Genomic DNA, 20,544 nt, shown 5'->3' with positions numbered 1-20,544 from the left:
ATACTTTACATTCACTTTCATATACTACAACATATATATAAAATTCTTCCAAGATAAAAAGAGTAAAATTCTTACCTTTTTCCAAATTCTCCTCCTTCTAAAAAAAAGTACTTTCTTGCCTCCAAATTTGTATCACCTTGAAGAGGGTTTCCAACTTAATAGAAATTCAAAGGAGATGAGTTTGAACCAAAGATTTGAGCCCCACAATTTTTTTTTTCTCTAGTTTGGCCGAGAGGGCCTTTTGTTGGTTTCTCTTCTTTTGTTTTGTTGAAGCTTCTAGTATAATGAAGAAATAGCCCCTCTTTGCCTTATAATACATGGGTTTAAATCACTTATGGGCTTGGCCCTTCTTTTGGGCATGGCCGGCCACATCCATAAGATGTTGGGCCTCCCTTTTTTTTTTTCTAACCCAATTCATTTAGGGGCTTATTTCGTAACTCCCGAAACTAATTTCCGAAATTTCCAATTTTTCCCTTAGCCTTCCTCGTTATTCCCTCATCAGTATTTCATGGACAACACACATATATTAAATAAAATCAAAATATAGCCTTATTTCTTACAAGTCACAATTATTTCAAATTTTTCCGAATGTGTAAAATTATGGGTTATAACATATGGACCACTCTACTAGAGGATACCTGTGCATCCCATAAATACTGGGACCTATGCTCATACTGTAGATAAAGTACCCCTTTGTTGTCGAAGGGCCCCGGCTCCATGGAGGTGTCCTATCTATTTTAGGCATTTTAAATTAATCATTAATACATGAAGTAAGGATTAAAGTGGTATATGTTTTACGCATTTTAAATTAATCATTATTTTTTTAATTAATCTCTTATACGTAGTATTAGTTATGTAATCTTTTACCGATAAATTATAAAAAGGATTGAATCCTAAACTAAGGATTTTCAATTTTTAATTAGCAAATAAATAAATTAAAGATATAACGATTAATAATTAACAAATCAAAAAATTAACAATTAGCTAGCAAACAATTAACATACAATTAATAAATAAACAATCAACTAACTAATCAAACAATTAAAAAATTATTAGCATATAATTAATGAATAAACAATTAACTAAATAATCAAATAATTAACAAATTAGTAGCATATAATTAATTAATAAAGAATTAACTAACTAATCAAATAATTAACAAATTATTAACAAATAAACAATTGGCTTAACAAAAACTAAATAAATAATTATCTAGTCTAACAATTGAAATAACTAATCTAACAATTAACAAATACTAAATAAACAATTAACAAATTAGCAACAAATAAACAAATTAAAAAAAAGCGAAAAAATGGGCAGAAACAGCCCATTTTGCGCACAAAAAAAAAAGCATAAAAGTTTTTTTTTTGTCTGTATCCGCAACTAATACACAATAGAAATTCTTAGGTTAATAATGTAATAGAAAAATCGTAGTAAAATACTTAGATTGAAGCTTTGATTTTGTTACACCCCGTAATTTCGTATGTTGAGATTCGAGCTACCTTTCAGGAGGTATGTGAGCCTATATGTATTTAACTTATGGTTATAAGGGTTTAAGTGCATATAGTAAGCTATAGAAGGATTGAAGGGTAAGTGAATTAAGAAAATTAAATTTGTTGGAACTTGGAAGAGATTATGAGGGTTAATTTTGGCCCAATTTCGAGAAAGAATATCTTTTCGTAGATGAGCAGTTTTGAAGCAAAGTAAAAGCCTAAAATAAAGTTCGTCGTGTCTAGTTTCCATCGCAACAAACCGCTCGTCGATACGGCATCGAAGTGGAGAATTATGGACGTTACAAGTTAGGCTGACAGAGCAGAAACGCTGCTACAGTAACCGGCTGCTACAGTACCGACTTGCTACAACAACTGCTACAGTGACCCCGACCCAAATTTGACCCACTATTTAAGGATCAAATCTGATCCTAAACCTCATTTTCAGCCAAGAATTCTCCAAATATTTCCCAAATCTTCTAGAAAATTCTCCCAACTTTTGTGCATTAGATTTTAACGCAAATTAAGTGAAATCCCCGAATTTAAGTTCGGACAACACATAGCTGCGATTATAATATCGAATTGCAGCGAAACTTGGCTTGGATTCAAGGTGATAATCGAAGATTTTGCAATTCTAGCGGGTGAAAGGTATGAATTTTTCCTTATTAGTGTTGATTTAAGCTTATCTACGGAGGAAAAGTTACTAAATGAGCGTATAAGGAATTTATGGGTCGAGAAATTGGATAAAACATCATGTGGGATGTTTATGGAATATTTTGGTGTTGATAATATTGTTGTTGATGTTGGTATTGTTGTTGTTGTTGGTTGGTTGCTGAATTGAGATTTTGGGCTAGGCATATAAACAGGGGAGATGCTGCCGAAATTTCGGCAGATTCATTTGAAGGACTAAGACAAGCATTGAGTAGTTAAAGTTAAGGCGACCAAAAAGGTATGTTAAGGCTCGTCCCTTTCTTTCAAAGGCATGATTCCTATGTTATGATTCCATAAATGTTTTCATAACCTCATTGTTTTCAAAAGCTAGAAGTTCATGACTCTTAAAGCTTCTTATGATGTTAAATGAAATATGTTCTATGATGATTATGACGGTGATGATGATTCTCTTCTAGCAACTCTGAAGCTATAATTTGAGAGCATTATGAGATTATTGAGCCATTCCATGAATCCCTTGATCTTACTTATTGTTGATGGTCTCACCTCATGTTACTCGTTCCTTCGAGGTGAGATATAGCGAAGATAATAATTCTATTTCCAGTGCTGTCTAAGTTCATGATTCTCGAGACTCCCATGACATCGTCGACTTCACCTTAAGATGGTTGATCTTCTAAGGAAGGATATAGTGATAATGATAAGGCTAATGATGATGTTGATTTCATTTATGTATTTTATGTATATGTATGTAGGTATGCATTGTACTCCCACTGATCAGTTGGGTACAACACCGAGTCCCGAAAGGGCTGGGTACGGATGACACAGAGTCCCGAAAGGGCCTAGTAAGGATGACACCGAGTCCCAAAAGGGCCGGGTATGGATGACACTGAGTCCCGACAGGGCTAGGTACAGATGTGATAGATGTATGCATAGTAAGTGTATGTGAATGCATATGTATGTATGTTGTATATGGATATGTATGAAATGTTTTTCCTGTAGATGAGTAGTTTACATGATAGAGATCTGAAGAAGAGTACGAGGTATAATTACTTACTTTATCTTATGTCATCTTAATTCTGATACCCTACTACTATTCATGCCTTACATACTCAGTACAGTGCTCGTACTGACGTCCCTTCTTGTGGACGCTGTGTTCATGCCCGCAGGTGCAAATAAATGAGACGAGGATCTTCCATCGTAGGCTGCCTTCAGGTACTGGTCTTGAGTGGTGGCTCCAATTCTTCCTGGAGCATTTCCGAGTTCGAGCCTATATATATATATACTTGCTTTCTGAGCTGTGTGCAGGTTTGGGATAATAAGAATTACAAGGGAAGCTCTGTTAAAAATCCCACAAAGCTAAATCATGTGAGTATGTGTACATTGCAGAAGTAAGGGAAATGGGAAACCTAGCGACAGGATGGTAAGTGAAATATGTTGAATTAATACTTGTGAACTGCTCTAGAAGGAATTCTTAGATGGCTCAGTTGAGGTTAAGGGGATTCAGATGGGTTATATTAAAGGCTTTATAGGAATGAGACTTATTGGGATTATAACGAAAATTGGTAAACAAGTAAGATATCCTGAATGATCTGTAAGGAAGGTGATCAATAGTACAATTTGAGGTTTTATAGAAACAAGTGAGTAAAGTATTGTGAGTTATATGAAGACAATAAGGTAGTAAATTATCGAAAGGATTACGGAATCGGCTATATGTTCAAGTCAAGTTAAAGAGTATTGTTGTACATAGATACAGACTGATTTTGAGACTTATGGTCGAAGCTATTGAGATAATTGTATACGAGTGGGATTAAGGGGAATAGTAGGGTTTTGATAATGAGGTGATACAATATGAGGGAAAGGACTAAGGGAAAAGTTGAAGCCAAAGGCGGGATAACAAGCGGAGGATATACGCCACGATATTACAGATGAATTGAGGAAAAGTATAAGGCAACGCAAGTTAGAGTGTTAAGGTAAAACTGCGGTCAAGGGGAGGCTATTTCGATACTAATGGAAGGACAAGAGTGTAGGGACATAAGGTGAGCTACGAAAGTATTGTTGAGTTAAACTAAATAGAATAAATCGAAGTGAGATTCGAAAAAGACCAAGGACAGAAGTGGACTGCAAAGGATGAACACAGGTGGAAAGAAGCAAGGAAGTAGAGATAATCACATCGGATAGTATTTATGGAAAAAGGAAATACAATAAGAAGAAATGAGGAAATGGTTGCTCAAGAAACTGGAACAATTGGTGACAAACAAAAGGAAGATGACAAATGAAAAACACAAATGAGTTCAGGGAAGGACATGAGATTTAGAGTTCCGAAAGGTACCATAGGACGATACTATTAAGGAAAGAATAAAGGAAATATAAGCGGGCATGTGGAGGCAAAAGGGAAGGATGTTAAGGATCATGACGAAACAACTACGACTACGGATTCGAATGGAATACTCTGGATATGGTGATACCACAAGGTAAAACTTTTAAGGAGGGAAACAAGTAATCTTGAGTACGAGTACAAGGATGGATTATAGATATAGTTTAAAGTAAGTTTTGTCTTAATTTAACATTCGAGGACGAATGTTTTTAAAGGGGGGAATGATGTTACATCCCGTAGTTTCGTATGTTGAGATTCGAGCTACCTTTCAAGAGGTATATGAGCCTATATGTGTTTAACTTATGGTTATAAGGGTTTAAGTGCATATAGTAAGCTATGGAAAGACTGAAGGGCAAGTGAATTAAGGAAATTAAATTTGTTGGAACTTGGAAGAGAATATGAGGGGTAATTTTGGCCCAACTTCGAGAAAGAATATCTTTTCGTAAATGAGGAGTTTTGAAGCAAAGTAAAATCCTAAAATAAAGTTCGTCGTGTCTAGTTTCCAGCGCAACAACCCGCTCCTCGATACGGCATCGAAGTGGAGAATTATGGACGTTACAAGTTAGGCTGACAGAGGAAACACTGCTACAGTAACCGCTGCAATTCTAGCATGTGAAAGGTATGAATCTTTCCTTATTAGTATTGATTTAAGCTTATCTACGGAGGAAAAGTTACTAAATGAGCGCATAAGGAATTTATGGGTCGAGAAATTGGATAAAACATCGTGTGGGATGTTTATGGAATATTTTGTTATTGATAATATTGTTGTTGATGTTGGTATTGTTGTTGTTGTTGGTGGTTGCTGAATTGAGATTTTGGGCTAGGCATATAAACAGGGGAGATGCTACCGAAATTTCGGCAGATTCATTTGAAGGACTAAGACAAGCGTTGAGTAGTTAAAGTTAAGGCGACCAAAAAGGTATGTTAAGGCTCGTCCCTTTCTTTCAAAGGCATGATTCCTATGTTATGATTTCATAAATGTTTTCATAACCTCCTTGTTTTCAAAAGCTAGAAGTTCATGACTCTTAAATCTTCTTATAATGTTAAATGAAATATGTTCTATGATGATTGTGACGGTGATGATGATTCTCTTCTAGCAACTCCGAAGCTATAATTTGAGAGCATTATGAGATTATTGAGTCATTCCATGAATCCCTTGATCTTACTTATTGTTGATGGTCTCACATCATGTTACTCGTTCCTTCGAGGTGAGATATAGCGAAGATAATGATTCTATTTTCAGTGCTGCCTAAATTCATGATTCTCGAGACTCCCATGACATCGTCGACTTCACCTTAAGATGGTTGATCTTCTAAGGAATGATATAGTGATAATGATAAGGCTAATGATGATGTTGATTTCATTTATGTATTTTATGTATATGTATGTATGTATGCATTGTACTCCCACTAATCAGTTGGGTATAACACCGAGTCCCGAAAAGGCCGGGTACGGATAACACCGAGTCCCGACAGGGCCGGGTATGGATGTAACATATGTATGTATAGCAAGTGTATGTGAATGCATATGTATGTATGTTGTATATGGATGTGTATGAAATGTTTTTCCTGTAGACGAGTAGTTTACATGATAGAGATCTTAAGAAGAGTACGAGGTATAATTACTTACTTTATCTTATGTCATCTTCATTCTGATATCATACTACTATTCATGCCTTACATACTCAGTACAGTGCTCGTACTAATGTCCCTTCTTATGGACGCTGCGTTCATGCCCGCAGGTGCAAATAGACGAGATGAGGATCTTCCATCGTAGGCTGCCTTTAGGTACTGGTCTTGAGTGGTGGCTCCACTTCTTCCTAGAGCATTGCCGAGTCTGAGTCTATGCATATATATATATATATGAATTGTGTTAAGGGTACGTCGAGGGCCCTGTCCCGGCTTGTATACCTCAGCCATGTTCATAGAGGCTTTGCCGACAGCTACTGCAGACAGCTACTGTGTACAGCTTAGTCATAGCGTGACAGTACTAATGTTGACATCATGGGTTTATTGTACATATACTTATGCATATATTATATTCATATTTATCCTCTTGATCTTATTGTTTCCATTCGAGACGTAGATGATATAAGTTGTAAGATGGTTCGCTCGGTTTCCGCAAGGTGCCGGGTGCCAATCACGCCTTACCTAGGGTGGGGTGTGACAAATTTTGAGTTTTTAAATTGAATTATACGCCGCTTTATTGCGAAGAAACTTGTTCCTTGCCTTCAATATACCAACAATAGTGACTTTTGGATTGGAAATCAACAAGAAAACAATGTTTTTGATCGCGTGGGACCTCGGAAATGCACCTTTAATGGCTGATTTTTTTTCCTTTTGTTCGTGGGGGACCAGTGGTGGGGAAGAAGGAGGCCGTATATTTAAGAGCTTTTACGCACAGAATCTTTGCGTAAAAGGACCTAAGTGTAAAACTACACTTTGGTCCTTTTACACACAGATTCTGTACGTAAAGCCTATTTTGGTTCTTTTTTTTTTAATGGGTTATTTTGGTTCAAAAAAAAAAAAATTGGGTTACAAAAGTCTTGGACCCAAAGCGTTCATACCAATATTTGTTCAATTTTCAAGGTTCGATCCCTTGACCTCTAATTAAGGGTGGATGATCATATTCATCAATCATCCCACCATAATTCTTGGCGGTGAAACTGTAAATTCATTGTACCAATGTGCAGTCTAAAAAATATTTTTATAAAAGTGGATTATTTAGAAAGTAATTGCAAAAACAACATACCGAGTATAATTTTACAGGTGAGAATTTGAGAGGGTAAATGTGCGCAGACCTTACTCCTACCTCATGGAGGTAGAGAAGTTGTTTCCGATAGAAACCATCGGTTCAAGTAAAGCATATCAAAGTAGTTTGAAAAAGAAAATATAGAAGTGAAGAAGACATGACAAATAATAGGGAAAGCATTAATTACATACAATTCAAGAAAATAAAAAAAGGAACATCGGAAACAACAAAATAGTGTGTTAACCGAAGCACAAGAAACAACATGTAGCAATAGAAATTGAAGGACAAGAAACTACGAGAATAATTCCAATACGACTAGTATGTAAGGAGAAATTAACATGTATGGTGCTCCAAACTACCACCAAGCTTATCACGCAAGAAAGTGAGACAATGTTCAACTATCTACTAACTTTCTACTCTAGTCTGCGGCCTCCATGTCCTCCTATCTAAGGCCATGTCCTCTGTAAGAAAGAAGATATGACTTGTCCCGTCTAATCACCTCTTCCCAATACTTCTTTGGCCTACCTCTCCGTCTCTTTAAATCCAGAATCTCAGAAGATATGACTTGTCCCGTCTAATCACCTTTTTTCAATACTTCTTTGGCCTACCTCTCCGTCTCCTTAAATCCACAATCTCCAATCTTTCCCACCTCCTCACTGGAGCATCGACTCATCTCGTCTTGCCTGAACCATCTCAACCTCTCATTTATCTCATCTTGTCCACCGTGAAGGCAATTTAAAAGTAATCATTGCAAGAAATTAATTTAATAAGCATGAATTTAATTTATATATACTGACAGTATAATGATTTTTATTCTATTAGTCGGGTTTAATCTGTGATTATTGGTTAGTAATAATTTTTTGCATGTTACTTATAAATGTTTATGTTAAAAGTTTACCTATAATTACCTAATAAGTGATTTAATTATATAAATACTTTTTCACCTATCAGTACCTAAAAAGTAAACTCAATCAATATTAGTTGGTACTTGGTCGTATGAAATTCATGGGCATCACGATAGAAATTCTTAGGATTCGTAACTTGACATGGGTCATGGCTAAACATTCACACAGACTTCCACTAAAATGTAGGAAAGCGAAGGAGAAAATGAAACTACACCACACGAAGGTCCAAGGGACTCTGTGCCCTCCACAACTATTCACATCCACTGACAGTGCCATCTTAGTATAGTAGCTATTGCCTATTAGATGTTTTCTTTTTTGAGTTTCTTATTCGGTATTTGATATCCATATTGAAGCTCGACTAAATTTAGGTTCGTGCCGTATAAGGCCTATTTGGAAAAAGCGTCCTTACTAAAAAAAAAAAAAAAACATACCCATGACTCCAACTCGAGACCTCGGGTTGAAGGAGGAGTAACCCTATCCACTACACCATTGATGGTGCCTACTAGATGCAGGGGCGGAGCCAGCCCTTCGGGTGGGGGTTCGGCCGAACCCAGTAGCTTTTGTCCGAACCATATATTTGTATTAAAATTTTTGTCAAATATGTACAAATTATTAATTAAGAACCCAACAACTTTAAAGAATTAGAACCCCGAACCCACAAGCTTCGAATCCTGGCTCCGCCTCTGACTAGATGTTATTGCATAAAATCCAATGTGCTACACCAAGGAAAAAGATGTATGGTTTTGTTTTCTCAATTTATTTCCTTGAACTAATATCTTAATGCATGGTAGAAAGAACATATTAAACCATTTATGAAAATGAACTTATCTAATTACGGTTGCGAATTTACAAAAGAACAAAAAGACACGTCGATTAAATTATTTAATATTCAAAATTTTATGAGCGTCGATAAACTCATGAAAGGAGTATGCACTCGCCACTAAGAGAATCTTCGTTCTTACTAATTAATCCTTTTTTTTTTATTTCTCATCCGCCGGTCGGAATCTACTTTAAGATCGGATAAATTTGCATTTTTGAGAGTCTCACATTGGAGGAAAAAATCTTTTCTATCAAAAACGACTTTATTCTCAAAGTTCAAATCCAGAAATCGAATATGAAGGCACACTTATCACCTCATCATAACCTTTGATCGTCTATCTTCTGTCATTTTATTTAGTAGTCATAAGGGGGAAATGTTACGATTTTGCCCTGATTTTCTTATCATGTTTGGATTTTACCTTTTCTTGAAGGAAGGACAAACAGTTTATCATAATTGGTTTTACTTTTTCCAAAAGGAAAATTTTAATATTTCATATTTGGGTAATCTCTTTCTTGAAGGAAAAGGTTTTGGACCTATAAATTGAAGAATACCTCTTATATAACACAGTAGCATTCACAATGTAGTCGTTTAGAGAGTTTTTTATGCAGGCTATGCGTCCACCAAATAGTATATGAGGGACCTGATTGTGTACTAGTTCCCTTATGCAGTGCAGTACAAGAATCAACACAAGATTTTTACGTGGAAAACTCCTTGCTCAAGGGATTAAAAACCACGACCTACCCCAGTAGGCTTTCAACTCCACTAACCAAGCAAATCAGGTTACAACTCTATTGCAAGCTAGAAGTTAACTCCCATAACCCCTCACCCTTATAATAATGCTTATGCAACCCTCACACTTGACTACCCCTAGCCAAGCACACTAATACACCTAGACTCACTCCAGCCTAGTGTACCACTCAAAGGCACCCTTTGAGAATTCACCACAGTGACTAACTCTAGCCATACACTAATACAACTAAGCTAATTCTAGCCTAGTGTATCAGTCAAGAGCTTATGGAAGCAACCTTGAGAATTTTAGAACACCTACAAACAACTTCTTTTTATGGAAGAGTAGGTTTACAGTTTAAGCACAAAAGAACAAAGACTCAACAACCTAAGGACCTAAAACATGTTTAGTTCTGGACCTAGTCCTTTGGGTTGCTGAGGCTCTGTTCTTGAGGAGCACCTTGAAAGGTGTAGACTTGCACTCTGTATGGAGCAATTTTCGGATTGTGTAAGAATGGTCTTCTCCTTGGAGTATGTTGCTTATATAAGAGGAGAGTTAAGATGAGAGTGACAAGACGCATCAGGACACAATAACTCCACTATTGCTCTGCTGTATCAGTGTGTGTGTCAGAAACTTTACAGTTGTAATGTTGACCTTCGTACGAACAAGGACCTGATCCCTTACCTGGTCTCTCACTTGATTCTCTCCCGGAGTTTGAAATAACTAAGCAACAATATCCTTTTAGCTTCCTTGTTAGTGCATCTGATTCTTTCAGTATTCCCTCAGCTTCCTTGTTAGTGCATCTGGTTCTTTATACTTTTTTGTCAAATCATCAAAACAAAATAAGTTACAGCATAACTATCAAAATAAGTTACAGCATAACTATCAATTTTGTTTAGGGGAGATTTTTTTGTTAATAGTTTTCATGCTTTCTTATTAGTTTTACATATGTGGATCAATTGATCCAACCATATTAGAATATTATGCATCTTTTAGTATGTTTTTCTTTGTTGTCGATTTATCGTATTCAAGATTTGCAATTATTAGCTTCCGCATGGCGCCCAATTATTTCGATCTCAACAGGAAACACAGAAAACATATATTAGTGACATGCACTTTTTGTGTTGGACAACAATAATTTGTCGCTAATCCTATTATTCCCTACATCTGAATTTAAGTATCTTAGTTTTATTATGAGACAACAAGAATTAAGCAATGATAACGAAAAGAGAAGAACACGTAATTTTAATGTGGAAACCTTCATAGGAAGAAAACCACGGTCGTCACCAACTCTCATTATGTCAGTGGAAGATGTATTTTCAGAATACAAAATTATGTGAAAAGTCATGTACATATAAGCTGCGAAATACCCTAAACCCAGTTGAAATAGGATGTCAACAACAACAACCCAGTGAAATCCCACAACGTGGGGTCTGGGGAGGGTAGAGTGTACGCAGACCTTACTCCTACCAAGGTAGGACGGCTGTTTCCGAGAGACTCTCGGCTCAATAAAAACATAAAAAGAAGTTGAAATAGGATGTCCTCTAAACTATTCTCCACGTATGAAACAGACATAACAAACAAAGGGAAACTTCTAAATTCTGTGATCTTAAGTTAAATTAAAGAAGTGTGTAGTTCTTTAAATTTTCTGGTCTTAAACTTGCCATGTAGAATGTTGAAATTGAAATTTTTTACTAGATATAGAAAGAGACACACTTTTTGAGACTTACCAAAAAAGAAAGTACAACACTTTAAAGTGAGACGGAGGGAGTAGAACTTGACGACGACATATAATTAAAAACTTCTATTGGGGATGAGCTATTTAGTGCTAGAGTAATAGAGCCCGTTTGGATTGGCTTATAAGTTGGCTTATAAGCTGTTTTCAGCTTTTTTGAGTGTTTGGCTGGCCAGCTTAAAGTCATTTTATGCTTAAAATAAGCTCAAAAAAATAATTAGACCAATTTAACTTAGTTTATCTAAAGCAGCTTATAAGCCAAAAAAAATAAGTTGGATTACCCCAACTTATTTTTTTCAGCTTATAAGCTGCAAACAGCTTTAAGCTATAAGCCCATCCAAACGGGCTCATAATCAATTCCGCAACTAACTCCTATTCTCTTATAATGATATTTAGGGAAAACAAGGGGAAGAAAAGAAAAAAATGAAAACAAATGCTGGTGGCACGCATTTTTTCCAACCGCATGGGATGACAGACTTACACCAACAAGCTGTTGCAATCGACCATTGATTACCTTAAAAGATGCATATCTTTGTTCTTTCCCTTTTTATAATGGTTTCAAAAGACGTGGAGGATAAAACTTTCAACTCCTCAATGATAGCAAAATCTATTGAAAGTTAAAATCATATATTCGCTCCATTTCAATTTATGTGAATTCATTTGACTGGGCACAACATTTAAGAAAGAGGGAAAACTTTTGAAACTTGTGGTTCAAAATAAGTCTTGAATATTTGTGTGACTGTAAATCATTCATAAAGTGAATTTATTTCCAAATTAGGAAAGAGGTCATTCATTTTGACACAAACTAAAAAGGAAATAGATTCACATAAATTAAAACAGAGGGATTATAATTTACCCCCTCGCCTTGAGAAGTGGAAAGTGGAGCTCTTAGAAAGGTTTATTCGAACTCAATATTTTTGTGGGCGCATAAATATATTTTTATTAAAATTTACTAAAATATTTATTTTTACTGTGTATGTTTATCTTTTAAGACCAAATCTATAAAAAACATTTGCCGAAATTTCATTATTTTTAATCAGATAAAAAAATTATCCTAAATGACGAAGCTTCAACCAAATTTTTAACAAAATCAGGCTGAAAAAGATGGTCTAAAAATTAGTCAATTAAAAACGAAATTTTTTATTTAATTTTAAAAACAATGCTAGGCGGACAAAAGAAATCATATGGTTACAATTGTCCAAGGATAAAGGGTATGAATAACCAAGTTCAGGAATGTAATTAGAGTTAACTAATAGTTTACGTGTGCACCGGATAACCGATGCTAAATTCACAAGGGTAATTAGGTATTCTACCTGCATTAAAAATGCATCCAATTTAATTCTAAAAAATTTATTAAATTCTGCCGCTTCTATTTTTTAGTTTTTTTTTTTTTTTTCCTGAAAGGAGACAAAAATGGTTTGCTGGAATTGATCCCACCACCTACTTACTGGAAAGAAATTGAAGGTGTAAGATGTGCACATATATACAGCCTTTATAAGAGCATTACTTGAAAGTTTTGTCACAATTTGGCATAGGCAAAAAAAGGGCTACTCATTGCAACTGCAAAGTGCAAAGCATGCACATATATAAAGGCAATGCATTTTATGACTTTGAGTCTAATCAAACAATCTTGTATAATCTTGACATTCCTTTTGCCTCTCCTTGAGGAATATATCATGAGAATTTGAATGTTGATATACTAGTAATCATTACCCTTTTGACATTAGTTCTTAATCATAGTAGTAATTGGTAGTGAAAGGACAGTTTCCATGATGAAAAATGATAGTACTTTTCTTTTTTGCATGTTCAATGAGTTGGATCTCATGTATAATCACTAATGTATTATTTTGAACCTTAAAGTACGAAATAAACAGATGTACTGCAATGAATCCCGTTATCCTTGACTAAAAGTATCGAGTTTAATTTGAGTTTTATGAATAGAGAATTTCTTGAATCATTTTATCCTTCTTGGTCGACCTGCTTAACGTGAATTTGAACTGGCCGAGCAAGGACGGAATTACACTGTATATATGGGGGTAGATTTTTTATATTTAGGTACATATTGAATAACCTAAATAAATGTAAAAAGTTAGCTCAAGTGGTTCAAAGTGTTCAAAATTTACTCCAGCGTCCAAAGTTTGATTTCCAGAAACAACATTATTTTTTATGTTTAGCTTTTGTTTTTTTTCGAACCCCCCTTGTGTGAAAATTCTGGATCCACCACTGTAGCTGAGTCAACAAATTTCTGGTATCGAATAACTTTTCCCAAAAAAAAAACCCTTAACGTATGTAATATTACCCTTTTCACATTAGTTCTTAATCATAGTAGTAACTGATAAGGACAATTTCCATGATGAAAAAGGATTGGTTTCCTCTTTTTTCCCGTTCAATGAATGAGTTAGATCTCATAGATATTCATTTGAACCTTGAAGTATCTTGAATGGATAATCCTTTCATTCTGAATAAAAATATTGGGTTTTAATTTTAAAAAATGGAGAATCTTTTGGTAAGAAATACATTATCCATCTTAGTATAAGTTTACTTGACGCGAGATGGAATTAATCTTGAGTTAATAAGTTTTATAGATCGGTTAACTTAACCTAAAGAAGAAAACCTTAAAGTAAATACATGTAATATTTCGGGAATACTTTTGCTCTTAATTAGGAGTAGTACTATCTCTGTTCACTTTTACTTGTCCACTTTTGACTTTACATGCCCCTTAATATTTAATATATGAAATATATATTTTACTATATTAATTGGTGTATAGTCTCATTGGACTTGGGAAATAATTTGAAAATGAGTAATTAATATTAAGGGTAAAACAAGAAAAAAAGTTTGTCCTTCCTTGATATGCTAAAGTGAACAAGTAAAAGTGAAAATTTATTTTTAATATAATGGACAAGTAAAAATGAACGGAGAGAGTACAATATATTATGATTATTCTTAGTAGTTATCTAATATTATGCTACCTTAACCCCCCCCCCCCCCCCCCCGCCCACCCACCCACCACAACAACCAACACCCCCTCCCCCACCCAAAAAAAGAGAGTTGGTAAATTGTCACACCAATTTGACCCAAATTTGGCCACACTTATGTAAAAACCACCATAACCTCTATTGTACAATTTTAAATTAAGATAAACTTTGAGAAGAAAAGATAGAAATGACATTAAGTAAGCATAAGTTATTAAATTGACCTAAATAGTCATATGAATTCACCCCATTTAGGCCATTGTGATCAAAATAGTGTGGCAAAAAGCCCTTATTGAAAAGAAAAAAAAATTATACTAGGTAGCCATCTTTAGGGCCAATTCAATATAACAAGCTTTGCGAAATATATAAATAATAGTTACAACTTAAAAAAGAGCAGCTACCCGCTTTCTCATTTTCCCATTTTTTGAACTGACATAGTTCAAATAAAATGTTTTTTTTCTATTCAGGAATTTGAACTAACAAAAACAATTTCTTTTAGAGTTTGAACGACGCGAGGAACTTTTCCTTGAGCGTTTTAAAGCTGATTTTTGCATTATGTGTGGTGTTTCACGGTTTTGGAGAAATTAGCACCAATGCATTTATGCTTATGTTGTTCGGACTCTTCACTTTTTGTGCCGCACCCGTGTCGACACGATAAGGGTGCGGGTGTGGGATCCGTACCTGATTTGGTCAACCAATTTTGGGTATTTTGCCCAAAATGAAAGAGAAATTTCGGATAGTTTCAATGATTTATGTAATCAAAACAAAAGCTATGATGAGATTGAAGACAATGAAATAACTTGTAGTATATAGAAATTTATATGTTAATCATTTTCCTTTTATTTCTTTCTGAGATTCTCCTCTCGATCAATATTTTCTCCTCAAGTTTTCCACATAATATATGATAATTTAGGTTAAGTTACTCTATTTTTAGAATTTTGAATTATCTGGATCTGGATTCGTACTCACGAATCTTAAAATTTAGATCATGAAGAATTCGATCTCTACATCCGTACCCGTATTCGATACCCGCACCCGAATCCGAACGACATAAATTTATCCTACAAAAGAGTCAATTTGTGCAAATAAATTTGAGTACAATATCCTGAAGTTCAGTTCTTACAAGGAAAAACTTCAGGGCAATTGGCGGCACTTTGCTTCATGATGATTTATACAAAAATATACTTCTCGTAAATATTTAAGATTAATTTTTTGTACCGTTCAATATAGGTCTCATGCAGATAGTTACAGTGAGTTTGGCTTCTCCTTGAATGGCTTTGAGGTTGTAGAGCTAACAAGGTTTTGGAGGAAGGGGTGGAGCTAAAGAAAAAGCTACGGTTTCGGCAGAATTCATTAATATTGGTAAAACTAATGAATTGATATTAACAAATTCATTTAATATGTATAAATAATTTATTCAAAATGGGGTAAATTGTAATTTTTAGAATTCAAAATCGATAAACTCAAAATTTTGGCTCCGCTTTTGAGTGGAGGCAGTTTGGCGAAAAAAGAAGAAGCAGGTGTGTGTACCTTTATTATTCCCTCTATCCCAATTTATGTGGCACAGTTCGGATTTCGAGAGTCATATTTGAGAATTACGTAAGACGTACTATAATTTACAATAATTAACAATTCAAAATACTTAAAAGACATGAAAAATTGCGGCAAAGCAACTTGTTGGACTCTCGAAATTCGATAGGTGCCATATAAATTGGGATTGAGGGAGTAAATTACGGTCATTTTTAAAACACTGGTTATATTTCAATTAACAGTCCTAAAGTGGATATTTCTCAAAAATCAATTTTTTGCGCGGATTGCTTGTCTTTAATTTTTGTCACTCAAATGTCTTTAATTTTTTTACCTATTTCTCATTTAATTAAAATTTGTTGGCCAAAGTACCCTTATTAGCTGGTCTACAAAACCAGAGTTTCTGGGTTCGATCCCCAGCAGAGTAAAAAATAAAAAATGAAAAAATTTGAGAGGCAAGGTTTCATAGAAACTATGCCTTGTCCAGCATAGTTTTGTAGCAATTAAGTTATCCTGTAAAGTTTATATAAACTATGTCTATTCGGGCAAAGTTACACAGAAACTATGCCTTGTCTTGCATAGTTTCTATTTAACTTTGCCCGAATAGGCATAGTTGCCATGAATCCCTTGCGAAATTAAGTCATAGATCTGAATTTCTTTTTTTTTGTTTTTTAGTGTAAGGAATATTTTCGACCACTTTTAATACTTAAAGTGCAAAAGGAAAAAAATTAAAGACCAACAATTTGAGGGACAAAAATTAAAGACCACCCCAAAACAGAACATTCGTGCGCATTGCCCGTCAAAAATCATCCCTGCAGGAAAAGAGAACTCTTCATAGTGGATCTGGATCCTGTATTTTGGTTCACAAGTTGGGCCTTACCATTTGGTTTATTCAGCCCAATTTTAGCATTATCCCAATCCAAAGAATTGTGGGCTTATGCATACTGAATCATCAAGGGTCATTTGCACGATTTCCTTCAAAGGCACCGGTCTTGAAATTTTGGCCCTCAAATTAGTGGTCTTTAATTTTTTTTCATCGCCTAATACTCCGAGGTCCTGGGTTCAAACCCTGGCTCAATAATAAAAAAAAAAAACGCAAGGCAGAGTTTCGTAGCAAAATCAAGCCTATTCGAGCAAAAGTTAAGCCTTAAGGCAGAGTTTTACAAAATTTTAATTGAATAAAAAATAAAATAAAATTCGCCTTAATACAAACCTCTACCTAGAGTTTTGCCTTCAGGTATAAGGCAAATCTCTGGCAAAACTCTACCTTAGCCTAATCAGGTAGAGTTTGCAGTCAAACTTTGCCTAATCAAACTCTGCCTGAAGGCAGCAAAACTCTACCTGATCAGGCAGAGTTTGAGCAAAACTCTGCTTTGAATATTTAAACTCTATCTTGCGATTTTTTTTTAAAAAAATTTTGACGAAGCGGGGGTTTCAAACCAGAAACCAAGGAGTTTTTAGCGAAAGACCACCAATTTGAGGGCCAAAAATTTAAAACCAGTACCTTTGAAGGGCATTCCGCACAGAAAAATGAATCCTCAAAATCACCGAATTCAATATTGGTCTTACTGAAATAAAATTTGTATTTGATTTTGAATGTAAAGACAATCTTTTCGTTTTATTTATTTATAGCAGGTTTCATCTCGAAATCAGTTTATTTTGAGAAATATTTATTAAAAAATGAATCCTCAAAATCACCGAATTCAATATTGGTCTTACTGAAATAAAATTTGTATTTGATTTTGAATGTAAAGACAATCTTTTCGTTTTATTTATTTATAGCAGGTTTCATCTCGAAATCAGTTTATTTTGAGAAATATTTATTATCAAAAGTGTGTTTTGAAAAACATGTTTTGAGAGAGTAGCATCATTTCAGAAATGCTACAATATTGTCAAATAGTGTTTTCACTTGCCAATAATTACTTGTGTTTAGCCAATAAGTCAAATAGTAAGCAAGGAAATTGCCATCTCATTAGCATAGCTAGCAAAGAACTTAACGGTCTGATTCTCTCTCCGTACAATATTGACGTTACCTTTCAACGATCTGATTTCTCCATCGCCCTTCCATGGGAAAGGAACTGAGGTGAACAAACCCTCCTATGCCACGACTTTGAGTGAATCTCCAGGTTCCTCTGTGACTCTGGGTCGCCAAGAACCCTAACATGTCAAAGCTAGGACGACAACCCACAACGGAATGCATGCAGTCATCTTTAAATCTAGAGATTATTATGGTGTTATGGCTTCTCAATGTAGACGAACTATCGTGGGCCGATTTCTGAAAAGCAGACCTCAAATCGACATCCTAAGATCTAGATTTTCAGAAAAATTCTCTCTCAAAGGAACCGTGAGGATAGGTGTATATGACAATTTTAATGTATTTCTAAACTTTACGAATGATGAAGATTATATTGTATTTCTCTACAAAAGAATGATTGAAATTGAAGGGCTTCAAATGTGGCTACAGAGGTGGACACCCGATTTCAAGCCTGAGGAAGATGTGTCAATAGTTCCGGTTGGTTAGGGCCTTACTTCCAGGTTTGCCTTTCCATATGCATAACTGGTTTTATATAAAGCAAATGGTTGCTGATGCTGGAGTCCCTCTAGAATTGGATACTGTAGACACGTGATTTTTGACCCTCCCGTGGTGTTTCACCTTCTAGTATCTAAATTTTCCTTTAAATATGGCCTGGACATTTTATTTGGTTTAGTAGGTCTTATTTGAATTATATAAAGTACTTCAAGTTTCTGAACTTTTGGGTTGATCAAGATGACTTCTTGGAAGTAGTTAAAAGGAACTGGATCTCTCATACCACTGGAAATATCTTTTGGACCATTCACCAGAAGATGAAAAATACTAGCAAGGCTCTTAGTGATTGGTCTAGAAGCAAAATTAGTAATATTTTTGAGAAAGAGAAACAACTTGGAGATCTGGTAGCATAGTATGAGGAGCAATATATGATTTCTTTAAAGCAGGAGGACAGAATGAAACTATACAAGGCTAAAGCAGAATTCATCATTCACCACAAACAGGTAGATTCTTATTGGAGGCAGAAAGCTAATATCAAGTGGCAATTGGAAGGTGATGAGAACACTAAATTTTTCCATTCAGTGGTAAAGGGTAGAAGAAGCATGCTTCACATTAATAGAATTCAGAAGGAAGGAGTGTGGATCCAAGGTGAGAAAGATATTGGGTCAGCAGTTGAATTTTACCAGAACCTGTTTGCTCAAGGAAACTTTAATATTGATAGAACCATCCTGGATCCTCTACCCACCTCTGTTTGTCAAGAGGATAATGAGATGTTGATGACCATTCCTACTCTTAATGAGGTCAGAGAGGCTGCTTTTGATATTAACCCCAATAGACCTCCTGGCCCAGATGGTTTTAGCAGTCTATTTTTCAAAAAAGTTGGGAGATTGTTGGTGGAGATATTCTTAATATGGTGATTGTTGTTTTCAATGGAAAACAAATGCCAAAATATTTTACAAATACTCTTCTTGTTCTTGTTCCTAAAGTTGATTTTCCTCAAGAATTCTTTGAATTTACCAATTAGTCTGAGTAATGTTACTCAGAAAATTGTGTCTAAAGTCATGAATTATAGACTTTCAAAAATCATTCCAAATCTTATTTCCCAAAATCAAAGTGGTTTTGTAAAAGGAAGGGCTATTGGTGAAAATGTTTTATTGGCTCAAGAACTTATTCATGACATTAAGAATAATAATAAAGGAGGTAATGTTGTTTTCAAAATTGACATGAACAAGGCTTATGACAAGATTTCTTGGAAATTTATCTGTGATGTTATGAGGAAAATGGGATTTACAGAGACTTGGATTCATATAATATGGATCTTGTTGACCAATATGTGGTACTCTGTGATGATTAATGGTAAAAGGCATGGCTTCTTTAAGTCACAGAGAGGTGTCAAGCAGGGAGATCCCATTTCCCTTCTCTTTTATAATTGCATCTGAAGCTATTTCTAGCATGTTAAAATGGTTTATTTGAAAAGCCTAGATTCATTGGATTCAGCATGAAGTCTAATGGCCCTAGGATTAATCATTTGTCATATGCTGATGATCTTATAATTTTTTGTGCAGAAAAATCAGATACTCTGAAACTTGTTATGGAATCTCTGAAGAATTATGAAAAGAATTCAGGACAACTTATAAACAAAGAAAAAAGTTGTTTTCTTATGGATTCTAACATATCTGTGAAGAGGAGTAATATTGTGTCTCAATATATACAGGTACTAAAGAAGGAATTTCCAATTAATTATTTGGGATGCCCTCTTTATCAAGGAAGAAGGAAGATACAACATTTCACTCAGAATGCCACAAAAATTGTCAAAAGAGTTGGAGCTTGGCACTGCAACAAGTTATCCACAGGGGGGAAGGTGACTTTGACCAAGCATGTTCTTGCTGCTATGCCTATATACCTGCTATCTATCTGCCATCCTCCCAAGACCATTATCAAACCGATGGAATATTTTTTGCAAATTTCCTTTGGGGTAGTCAAGAAGGGAAAAACAAGTATCACTGGGTAGCATGGGATAAATTATGTCATCCTACTGAGGAAG

At 35.0% G+C, this 20,544-nt stretch overlaps 1 protein-coding gene across 1 annotated transcript; it reads left to right on the top strand.

Moving 5' to 3' along the window:
* Positions 1 to 18,401: 18,401 nt before the first annotated feature.
* Positions 18,402 to 19,939, top strand: LOC132637966 (uncharacterized). Its single transcript, XM_060354971.1, has 4 exons — positions 18,402 to 18,485; positions 18,707 to 18,904; positions 18,947 to 19,378; positions 19,487 to 19,939. Exons 1-4 carry the CDS (start codon positions 18,402 to 18,404, stop codon positions 19,937 to 19,939), a joined length of 1,167 nt encoding a protein of 388 aa, XP_060210954.1.
* The last annotated feature ends 605 nt before the right edge of the window (positions 19,940 to 20,544 follow it).

Source organism: Lycium barbarum, chromosome 4 (genome assembly GCF_019175385.1).
Source record: "Lycium barbarum isolate Lr01 chromosome 4, ASM1917538v2, whole genome shotgun sequence".
Lineage (NCBI taxonomy): Eukaryota > Viridiplantae > Streptophyta > Magnoliopsida > Solanales > Solanaceae > Lycium > Lycium barbarum.
The sequence above is the reverse complement of the archived record's forward strand: the minus strand, read 5'-3'. Positions and strand labels throughout refer to the sequence as shown.